The 11,048-nt window shown below is 46.5% G+C and overlaps 5 protein-coding genes across 5 annotated transcripts in view; 1 reads left to right on the plus strand and 4 right to left on the minus strand.

Moving 5' to 3' along the window:
• Positions 1-4,004, minus strand: SUP35 (translation termination factor GTPase eRF3; the record flags this gene model as incomplete). The annotated part of the gene is made up of 2 exons (XM_020213366.1): positions 1-2,224; positions 3,912-4,004. The coding sequence occupies 2 exons, from the start codon at positions 4,002-4,004 to the stop codon at positions 206-208; spliced, it is 2,112 nt and encodes a 703-aa protein (XP_020070388.1). The 3' UTR covers positions 1-205.
• Positions 4,005-4,313: 309 nt separating this feature from the next.
• CYBJADRAFT_162731 (FAD-dependent oxidoreductase) lies at positions 4,314-5,357 on the minus strand (the record flags this gene model as incomplete). Its single annotated transcript, XM_020213710.1, has 1 exon — positions 4,314-5,357. The coding sequence occupies one exon, from the start codon at positions 5,355-5,357 to the stop codon at positions 4,314-4,316; it is 1,044 nt and encodes a 347-aa protein (XP_020070389.1).
• A 520-nt stretch (positions 5,358-5,877) lies between these two features.
• Positions 5,878-7,668, minus strand: SKY1 (serine/threonine protein kinase SKY1; the record flags this gene model as incomplete). The annotated part of the gene is made up of 1 exon (XM_020216878.1): positions 5,878-7,668. One exon carries the CDS (start codon positions 7,666-7,668, stop codon positions 5,878-5,880), a length of 1,791 nt encoding a protein of 596 aa, XP_020070390.1.
• Positions 7,669-8,633: 965 nt separating this feature from the next.
• On the plus strand, positions 8,634-9,131 carry CYBJADRAFT_92461 (uncharacterized protein). Its single transcript, XM_020218016.1, has one exon. It carries the CDS (start codon positions 8,682-8,684, stop codon positions 9,030-9,032), a length of 351 nt encoding a protein of 116 aa, XP_020070391.1. The 5' UTR covers positions 8,634-8,681; the 3' UTR covers positions 9,033-9,131.
• A 1,125-nt stretch (positions 9,132-10,256) lies between these two features.
• The window catches only part of CYBJADRAFT_190368 (uncharacterized protein), a gene marked incomplete at both ends in the record, with an annotated part of 2,412 nt that continues 1,620 nt past the window's right edge, over positions 10,257-11,048 (minus strand). The window contains one exon of the mRNA XM_020217372.1: positions 10,257-10,996. Within this exon, the coding sequence (XP_020070392.1) occupies positions 10,257-10,996 (740 nt within the window). The remainder of the gene's footprint in view (positions 10,997-11,048) is intronic.

The raw sequence follows: 11,048 nt of genomic DNA on the forward strand, positions 1-11,048 counted from the left end.
ATGATACACATCCCGGTCCTCTGAGTCAACTCAACATGATAGACTTTGCACACGCCAAATTTACACCGGGACAGGGCCCTGACGACGACATCTTGGACGGCATACACAACTTAATCACTGCATTGGAAACACTTCTACAAGACTAAACTGGTTCGCTGAGATTAGGCAAATATACAGTAAAGAAGCACACGAATCCATCATCAAATCACTCCAACAACTTTGTAATCTTACCAATGGCAATGGTGACACCTTGATCTCTCAAAGTAAATCTACCAAGAGGCTGGTAGTCCTTATACGTTTCAACACAGACAGGACCTGCCGTTTCCAAAACAGCAATGACTCTCATTCCCTTCTTAGCAAACGCAGGTGGCTTCTTGGACTTTCTGTTGGTTCCCTTCTCCAGCTTGTGCAACAATGCCTTGACAGTAACCTCCTCAATGGCCGTGTGGACATGCATAACACACGTGTAACCAGAGGTCAGAATGGACTTGAGCTCAACAAGTGCAACTTGAGCCTCGAATCTGGTAACAGTTCTAACAGGAGCCTTTGGAGAGGAGAGGACAAACCCGACAGAGATGTCTTCTTCTTCGATACCTTTGAGCTTGATCTTGACCTGTTCACCACAGTAAGCAGCGTCCACCTCGTTCTCTGTTTCGTTGTAGATGGTGGTGACTTCAACGTTGGTCTTGTTTGGCATGATGATCAGCTTGTCACCACACTTGACATGGCCAGATTCGATCTTACCTTCGACAATGGTACCCAAGTCCTTGAGCTTGGCACTGATTGGTAACATGAATGGTGCGTTGATGTATCTGTTGAGGTGTTTCATGTTGTCCAAGTACTCCAAGAGAGAAGGACCGTCGTACCATGGACACTTGTCCTTTGGCACACGGTCTTTCAAACCATCACCAGTATAACCGGACACTGGCATGAATTGAACGTCCTCCTTCACATTGTAGCCAATACCCTTCAAGTACATGGCCAATTTCTGTGTACATTCGTCGTATCTCTCCTTGGACCATCCCACAGTAGGATCATCCATCTTGTTGACGACAACAATCATCTTGTTGACACCTTGTGTCTTGGCCAACAAGGCATGTTCTCTTGTCTGACCACCCTTTTCAAACCCAGTTTCGTACTCACCCTTTCTGGCAGAGATAACCAAGATACCGACATCTGCTTGAGAGGCACCACCAATCATCTCGGAAACGTACATCTTGTGGCCTGGTGCATCCAAAATGGTGTAACGTCTCTTGTCAGTTTCGAAGTAGGACTTACCAACTTCGATGGTTTTACCATCGTTTCTCTCCTCCTTGTTGGTGTCCATGATCCAAGACAAGTACCAACCTTGTCTACCGGCGTCCTTGGCCTCCTTCTCATACTTCTCAACAGTACGCTTATCGACGGTTCCTGTGAGGTATAGGAGGTTACCACCCATTGTGGATTTACCTGCATCGACATGGCCCATGAAGATGATGGAGACGTGGTCTTTACCACCGTACATCTCGTTGACGATCTCCTCGTCGATTTCCTCCTCTGGCTCTGCTGGAGCCGGTGTGGCCTCCTTCTTTGGAGCATCTGCCTTTGGAGCATCTGCCTTTGGAGCCTCAGCCTTTGGAGCCTCAGCCTTTGGAGCCTCAGCCTTTGCAACAGGAGTTGGAGTTGCTTCCTTCTTCTCCTCCTTTGGCTCATCCTTTGGCTCATCTTTTGCCACAGGAGTCGACTCCTTGGCCTCCTCAGCCTTCTTCTCTTCCTTCACAGCCTCTTTTGGCTCCTCCTTCTTCTCCTCCTTCTTTGGAGCATTGGCAATCTTGATACCAGACGATGAGGCCAACTTCAACGTTCTCTTCACCTTTGGAGCTGCAGAGCCTGTGGTCTGCTGCTTCTGATAGTCCTCCAAGGACATACCACGTTGCTGTTGCTGCTGTGGTTGCTGTGGTTGCTGGTACTGGTTGTAGCCCTGGTTGTAGCCCTGGTTGTACTGGTTGTAGCCCTGGTTATAGCCTTGGTTGTACTGGTTGTAACCTTGGTTGTAACCTTGGTTGTAGCCTTGATTGTAGTTTTGCTTGTACCCTTGGTTGTAGCCTTGGTTATAGTTCTGGTAGCCACCTTGTTGCTGTGGTTGCTGGTAACCACCGTATTGCTGTCCTGGAACAAATGGCTGAGCACTTGGTTGGAAGGACTGGAACTGAGACGCATTGAAACGCTTCTGGCCTTGGCCTTGCTGGTTGCCACCCACTGATTGCTGAGAAAACTTGTTGGACAAGTCCTCCTGGTTGAATCCACCTGACATCTTCTGTTCCTTGTAGGCCCGGTTTTGTGAGTCTTTCTACGGCTTCCCTCGGCGGCCAAATGCCCTGTGGGTTTGAAGCAAAGTGAAATTTTTTTGTTGATCGAAGGCCCGACGCTTGGGAGAGGATGTGTGGCGCATACCGGTATGGCTTACGTAATCGGTGATTATGTAATGGCTTAGTAATGTGAGTTTTAAAGGTTTTCTATTTGCATTACGGGTTTCCATGACAACGGTTTAATGAGGGTATTCTACCATGCCTTTTCTCAAACAAGGAGATGTTATTATACATCAGCGATACACTTGGTAGAAGGCCTCGTGGTCTAAGCATTTGCGTTGTATTGATGAAATGGTGGAGTGGGCTAAGGTGGCATCTCATCCGAATCGAAATCAGTATGGACTCTGTAACGAATGTGACAGGGTGCTCTCTACAAGGACTCCGCCTACAAAGACTCAGCCATATAGGTTTCATTCTATAAGTCTGTTTAGAACATGAGGGCAATCATGTTAAGCAGTGATTTGTTTCATTCAAACATTATGTACAAAGATTAGAGCTCTAGAGCGATGATGGAAAGAGGCGGTGGGTGAAAGGGTCTCATTCAACAACACCACCATGTTCTTCCCATTCCAACTCCTCATCAGGGACATCTTCAATGGTGACTTTCTTCAACTTTGGCTTTTCCGTTTCTTCAACCTTTGGGACCTTGATAGTCAACAATCCGTTGAAGTACTTGGCCTTGATGTTGTCGTCGTCAATCTTTGGGAAAGTTGGGAACTTGACACGTCTTTCGATGGAACCGGTCTTGATCTCATTGACTTTCACACCGGTGGCATCTGCTATTGGGTCTGGAATGGTACCCTTGATGACGATCTCGTTCAAAGAAGGATGGAAATCGATATCCAAATTCTTCAATTGAGCACCTGGAATGGCAAGTATCAAGGTGTATTCCTTTTCTGACTCGTAGAGGTTTGTCTGTGGAGAGTATGGCAGCGCAGAGTTCTTCACATTACGCTGTGAAATCTCAACTGTTGGTGCTGGCTCTTTGAAATTAGCAGTCGAGTGGGAGTGGCGCTTCTTCAATGGAGCCGGCTTCTTAACCTCAGCTTTTGGCTTCTCCTCCTTTGGTGCTTCACTCTTTGGTGCTTCACTCTTTGGTGCTTCACTCTTTGGTGCATCGTTCTTTGGTGCGTCACTCTCTGGTGCTTCACTCTTCGGCTGATCGCCTGCAACTTTTGCAGCCTCAACTTCCGATGCACCCTTTGGAGCTTCCGCTGCTTCCTCGGATCTACCAGATGGCTTGACAGCACCGCCTGAAAGCAAGTCCAACAAATCCTCCAACGAATTCAACTGGATATTGGAAGTGGTACCATCATCATCTTCCTCTCTGAGAGGAACTTGCTGCTGCGGTGGACGAACATACTGCTGAGCACGTCTGCCTGCATACGGGTTGAAGTAGTAATCCGGGTATCTACTTGAGGTGTACTGATCCTCGCTCTGATCGTCATCCTCCCCGTCATAGTAGCCGAATGGAGCGTACCCGTATCCATAAGGACTGAATACCGGCTGTCCATAGGAAGGAGAGAAGTACTGTGGGGGAAACTCCGCTGCTTGAGGCGCAACTCTCTGGCGCTGAGCCCTTGAACCTCTCTGAGGTTGCTGCTGCTGCTGCTGTTGTTGCAATTCACGTAATAGATCCTGTAACGTGTATGACATAGTTTTAAAAAGTATTTGACTTGGCTAATGCCGTTGAGAAAGAAGAATTGGAGCAGGAGAAAGGGGAAATTCCTCTTCTTTTATACAAACAATTTGTGTCATTTCGTTGCTATAAAATTCTCGAACATTCGATTCAAATGCACCCCCGGCATGTTGTTGGCCTTAACGTTTTGACAATGTCTGTGGTGTAAGGATGTCATCGGGCCCATCTGCATCATCGCTATGGGTATTATATATGAAGGGATGATTGTTACATTGTTCGATGGTTTGATGGTTTATTGAAGTGTTATTTACCGGGATGGTGCAATATCACAGCTTAGACTTTGGCCAGATGCCCTTGACGATCTCCTCCACCTTCTTCGCAGCACCGTAGGACAGTTCATAACCCATCCCTCCAGCGCCGTATGCGTGGACGACGGATACGTTGCCGGGATACTTTTCCAATTCAACCTTCAATCCGCCGTTTCTAGCGGATCTGAATCCAACGTTGACGTTTCTGATGTCCAATTGTCCCTCTATGAACAACTCTGGATATAGTATCTTGGCTCTCTCTATCAAGGCGTTCGTGTCCTCTTCCTTTGGTGTGCTCTGATAGTCGTCTAATTGCTTTGTGCCTCCGAGGATAACACCTCCATGATGTGGTCTAGGAATGACAAATGTCCATAGTCCATCCTTTGACTGGTGTGTGACTGTCTTGTTCAAATACAGGCAGTCTTGTGGGACTCTGACGAGGAGAGTCTGTCCTCTGATTGGGAAGCAATCTCCGTCGTAACCACCGTCCCATTGTAATCCCATCCCTGTGGCATTGACGATAATATGGCCAGGGTAAGCCTGGGAAATCTGCTTCAACGAGATCAATTCTGCACGGGTGAATGTGACCCCATACTTGAAGGTCAGCTTTCTCATGAGGTACTGGATATACAAAGGCGAGTTTAGGACCCAGGTGGTGTAAGAGGCACCGAAGGCAACGCCTGGTGGATATTGTTCCCTTGGAACAATCTTCATATCATCGATCCCTTCATAGTAGCCTCTGCTGTTAACGCCATAGATGCCCTTCTCCTCAACAAAATCAACTCCCTGGACCCATTTAACAGTTGATTCAGGCTCTTCAACAGACAACTTCTTAAAGTAGTCGTACGTAACCCTTGTGAGCATCGCATCCTCATAATCCTTGTCTGTGAGTGAAGGGAATGGTCTGTAATGAGCACCAGCCCATGATGAGGTGTACTTCGAGCTCAATGGATCAGTTGGGAAGTTTGCTGCCACAACCTTCACCTTATATCCGCCCTCACTAAGGGTAAGTGCACATGAAAGCCCAATGACACCAGCTCCGACAACAACAACTTGTGACATATTCGTTTACAGCCTTGGGATATCTCACGTTATAGGTTTTTCCTCAAACGTGTCCAAAACGTCCACCTTGCTCTTATATAACTTATCCTGGTGGATATCGTTCGATTTCTCAACAGCAAGTGAGAACCTCACCACGATGCCTCCCCATTGAGTCATTTCGCTGTTCGGAGAAATCATGCAAAAACGCCGTATAAGTCCATTGTTGACAGCCACATCTGATAAGCCAATGAGAACCCAGAACGGTATTCTAATCAAGGAACCCTTCCAATACAGTTATCTACAGATTGACCCAGATTGGGCTGTTTCCGATGCTGAGTCTTTTAATTGATTCGCCTAATGACAAGACCAGACATCACACACCAACATACTAAACAATGACACACAGGCACACCAACATACTAAACAATGACACACAAGCACAACAACACCAGTAGAAAAGCAGTAGTAAACGCACAATTTATACATATATAAAACAAACAAGTGAGAGCCAGCCAACGATCACGGGTCAGAAACGCTCATTTCAATGCTTTGGATGACCTTTGATCTCACGGCTCCATCCTGGAATGTCTGTTCCTTGGCCACATAGTGGTCTTTCAACAACAACGTTTTCCAATCCAATTGCATCCGATAACCACGGATGGTTGAGCATCCCACCAGCGTCTGCTCTCTTCTCTGGGTTGATAGAGAGCATAGGTAAAAGGAAGTCTGAAATCTCATGTGCATCGGTCTCTGAATATTTGTACTTGTCCATCAGCACCGCCTTCAATCCCCATGGCTTGAGCTTTGTGATGTTACGTAATTCACCGCGAGAGTTGAAGAACTCTCTGGAATATTTACCATCTTTCAAGAGCTGCGATGGGAATTTGCCTAAAAGTTCAATGATCTGTGCTATATGGTCGTCATCTTTGGAGTAACTATGTCCCTTGACAGGCTGGAAAAGGTAATCACCAGTGAGGAGCTCGAAAATGGTACATGCAAATGACCAAATATCTGCAGAGCAACCCCATGGTGCGCCGATTAAAACCTCTGGAGAACGGTATTCCCTAGTTTGGATGTCATCTGTGAAATGTTCATCGTACCAACACGAATTACCCAAATCGACAATCTTGACAGAGATCTGATGCTCTGTATCAGGCTCCACTGTCGATTTGGCATCGCTATAATGAGAACCAGAATTATCAGGAGAAATCGACATGGAGGACAGGGAATTTCCAACGATATCCACAGGTGTTTTCAGCTCATTCTTCACAGAGTTATTGGCAAGGCTCGAGCCGATATAGCTATTCGTCACTGCAGATCCGTTGGCCATTGCTTGGTCCCTATCTTGGAAATAGTGTCCTGATCTTATTGGAGAAGGTAACGGCTGTGAGCCGATGATGATTGTTTGTCTTCTTGAACGTCTCCCATTGCGCGATGGGGTGGAGCTTATAGACGATGCATATGCCATCCCACTGGCGGGGATTGCTGCTGTGGAGTTCGTCCTTGACATCCTTCTCTCCAGTTTCCTTTGGTTCTTCTGCGCCCTCTCCGTTGCTTCAACCATTGCAACAATCTGTTCAACGTCTCCAATCTCAATGAGGGCATTCTCAGGTTTCAAATCCGTATGGATAATACCACACTCTCTATGGAGGAAATCCAATGCCAGCAACATCTGTTTGGCAATCTGCTTCACGTAAATAACAGGAATGCCTCTATGTTTATACCTCTTGATCAAGCTCAACAGGCTCTCGCCTAAAACTTCGAAAACCATAATGACGTGATCACCGTTGGGTCCGCTGTGGATAAAACTATCCAAAAATGCAATAACGTGTTCTTTACCTTCGTGTTGAGGAGGAGTATCAGCAACTTTTTGTAGCAGCTTCACCTCGTCCAGAGCAGCAACGGTGTATTCCTTTGCAGATCGAACAATCTTCATCGCAACGTGCCGACTCATCTCGTTGTCCCGTGCAAGCCAGACGGTACTGAAATGGCCCCAGCCCAATTTTCTCACGAGGGTATACTTGCCGTCTTTGTATGTCTCACCTTTGTAGGCAGGATGGTAACCGCCCTTTTTGTAATCCTCAACCTCCTCTTCGTCGCGGAGGTCCTTTGGCTCAACTTCCTCATCTTCGCTATCGCTATCAAAGGCGTCGCTGCCATCATCACCAAACTTATCGTGGCCTTCTTCACGCGCACCGTTGTCGGCGCCACCACCAACACCAGGGCCACTCGCACTGGCGCCGGCACTGGCAGCAGCACCTTGGTGATCGAAATTCGTCTGTAGTCCATGCGGCAGAGAAGGTTCCACGCCAGCAGCGTTCTGGAAGGCCATGGAAAGCTTAGACTTTGCCGATGAGGAGGCGCCCGTTGCGGAGGAGCCAGGTGTCTGTAGCTTCTGAGGCGAGAAGATCCTCGAGCTCAAATCAACAGAACGTGCCATCACGTAAAAAGCCCAGAGGTATCAATGTGTATCTATTCGATCAGTGTGGACCGTCCTGTGTCTGATGATATCCTTCAGTTCGGTATTTCTCAGGATGGAAAAAACTTGTCTGAGCCGTTTGTCACTTGAATCGCTGTCTCTCGCTGTCTCTCGCTGTCTCTCGCACTAACTCTCGCTGTCTCGCACTGTCTCTCTCACCAACTCTCACTGGCTCGCTCTCTCTCTCTCCCTCACAGGCTCAAAATTTTCACAACCTCGCTCCCAGCTTGGACTTTCAAACAGAGACAGCCAAGGGAGACAAACCCCCTCCGGCGCTTGGCTTGCAAAGATAAACAGCGGGAGGAGCACACACACAGGCACAGGCTCGCGCGCCCACACTCACTCACACACAAAAAAAACCGAGAATTTAAGCTGGCGGAGGGAATTTGACAAGGGAGGCAGAACAACGGCGGGAGAGGATTAGGCGCGAAAAGGGGGTGTGCGGTTGTTGTTTTTGTGTTCACGTTTTTGTGTTCACGTTTTTGTGTTCACGTTTTTGTGTTCACGTTTTTGTGTTCACGTTTTCGCACTAAAACGTTTTTGGTAGCGGCAAAAGACGGGCACACACACACAAACATAAACATACAAATGTAAACACATAAACACGCACACAAAACGTTGCCACTGCCGGGGTAATTTACGGCTTTTTAGTGCTGGGGGCTTCGCTGTCTCCATGGCGACTCTCAAGATGTTAGACGAGAAAACGTGATGCTTCAAGTGAACACGTACGCTCAACATGGGCAGGACAGCTATGGTGAAACTGAAGAAATCGTTTCATAGGCTGGCGAGTGCGGTGTCGTTTGATAAGAGCCGATTTGCGGTGGCGTATTTGGGGCAGTTGGGTAGTTGCCTTTGTTCAGCACACAATGACTTCACTGTGTGTGTGTGGCTTTCTCTGTGGACAAGAGCCTTTCTCGCGCGCCGGTGGCTCTTTGCGGTGTCCGTTTTGGGAAATTTGCGCGCAATTTCCCGTCGGTTTGTTTTCTTTCGCTTGTTTGGCGTCTGTTTCGTTCGGCGTTACGTCATGGTGTTGCGTGTACCATGTTTGCGGAGCGATGTTGTACCGTGTTGGAGGATACGGCCAACGAATTGTTCCGTATTCACGAAGGTATTGGGCTCATGTGTATTATGTGAACATAGCTTTGGAGAGGAGGGTCTTTGTGCATATCCTTTCCACAGGGCTCCTGTTGCTTGATACATTGTTTTGTTGTAATTGAGACTGCGAAGGAGCTGCTTCCTGTGGATCGCCATGGGTCTACGATAATGAGGCTTCTCTGCCTTATACAAACCATATATAGGGGAAGTTAGCAGTAACTTCATGTGTAAGGATGAGACCGGTAGTGTATGATCACGATATTCCATGCTTCTACCTTCTCATACTGTTCTGCGAAGCCGTGGCCTCCATAACTGAGCAATGGAGACCACATGTATGGAGAAGGCGCAATTAGCCCTGCTGGTGTGTTTGTCAGGGTGCAGCTCTAACAACAAGCGCATAAATATCACATATACACGCTACTCTGACACATTACAAGCGCATGGAAATGATATACCGAACATTGAAACGATGAGTTACCAAGGGAACAAAAGTTGAGTTGGGCATGGACGATATGTCACCATGTATGTGGTGTCCGGGTTATTAGCGACACAGCCTACAATTCTAGAGATCAGACCCTGTGAAGTGTTAGTTCATGCCATTTCAAGTTTCTCTGTCAGATATCACTATGATATATATCTGTATGACGTTCCAAATATTCTTATTACTTTATAAATCACTAACTATCAGTGATAATCGACTGGAGTTTTCCAAAAGATGATGAGTCCATTTTACACTGAAAGAATTAGCAAGTGAGAAAACTTATGGAACAACTGAGATATCCTAACACGCACCGCTATTGATACATCAGTTATCTCTTAAATGTACCAGATAAACTATTAATAACCCTGTTCCCTCTTGCAGCTGATCAAAGGGTGTATTGATGATTTCATTTGAACAATTACTAAAAGCATATACACTTTGATAATTCACCGCCGTTGGGCTACTATCGCAACACCCGGACACCGAGGCTCACTGTTAACCTGTTACTTATGACGAAGCTTACAGCTAAAAAGTACTTAATGGAAGCTATGAAGCCTCTATTCAGCTTCTTTTATGTCGCTGTACATAGTATTAGCACACAGTGACTATTTTGAAAATAAAATACTGTATATCATAGACTGAAAATTACTATAGAAAGAGCACCTGGTGAACCAGTCACCACCCTCAAAGAAGACCCAGACCGAAAGTGAAGGATCTTGTAGAACACAACTAAGGGTATAAGTGGTTGAACCGTATACCACCTGATTGGAAGAGAAGTTCCTAGAGTGTTGCTAAGAACCAAACGAAAAAGAAAGAAAGAAAGAAAGAAAGAAAGAAAGAAAGAAAGAGAACTCAAAGTTGGAGTTCAGACATCATAAAGAGCCTCACTTGTGGTGTCACGAATGAAGATTGCTTCTGAGTTAGTGTCATCTTCAGTAACAGTCATCTCCAAGTTCCATTGATGTAGGTCTCTTCTCCACATACGATGATGTAGAGGATTGACGGAGATGTCTGCATGTGTAGTCCACTTGTCACCACTTGTAGCGTCACAACTGAAGCACAGAGTGAAGACACCATCACTGTTCATTGGCTCAAAAGATTTCCAGCCAATCTTGTGACGAGAGACAGAGAGGTGTGCCTTCTTGTATGGAACACCGTTCAAGAACACATATGCATTCTTGAAGTCACATTTCCCTATACTAGAATGATCCTCTTTAATATTGACGTCAATGCTTCTCCACGGACCAACTTTTCCTGGGATATCAATGGCCCACTCTGCTCGTCTATGTTCTCTGTCAAAATGACCTCTCATAGATGGCTTTTGAGGACGTGACTGGGGACCACCAAAGTCAGTTGGTCTGAACTTGAATGGATGAGGGAAGTCATCGCCATGGTGATGGGAAGGTCTGCGACGGGAAGGTCTGTCATGAGATGGTCTGTCGTTATCCTTTGGTCTGCCCTTTTCATCGTCGCTCTTAGGTTTCTTTGGTTTCTTAGGTTGCTTAGGTTTCTTTGGTTTCTTTGGAGGTTTTGGAGATTTTGGTCTCTTTGGTGTCTTTGGTCTCTTCGGTTTCTTTGGATTCTTCTTCTTATCCTTTGGATCTTCTGGATCATCAGTTGGCTTGACAGGTTTTGTTGTAGAAGTGGACTCCTCAGA

Source organism: Cyberlindnera jadinii, assembly GCF_001661405.1.
Source record: "Cyberlindnera jadinii NRRL Y-1542 unplaced genomic scaffold CYBJAscaffold_7, whole genome shotgun sequence".
In the NCBI taxonomy this organism is placed as follows: Eukaryota; Fungi; Ascomycota; class Saccharomycetes; order Phaffomycetales; family Wickerhamomycetaceae; genus Williopsis; species Williopsis jadinii.

Coding starts and splice junctions, on each gene's coding strand:
- CYBJADRAFT_92461 (XM_020218016.1), top strand. CDS start 8,682: ATGACTTCACTGTGTGTGTGTGGCTTTCTCTGTGGACAAGAGCCTTTC.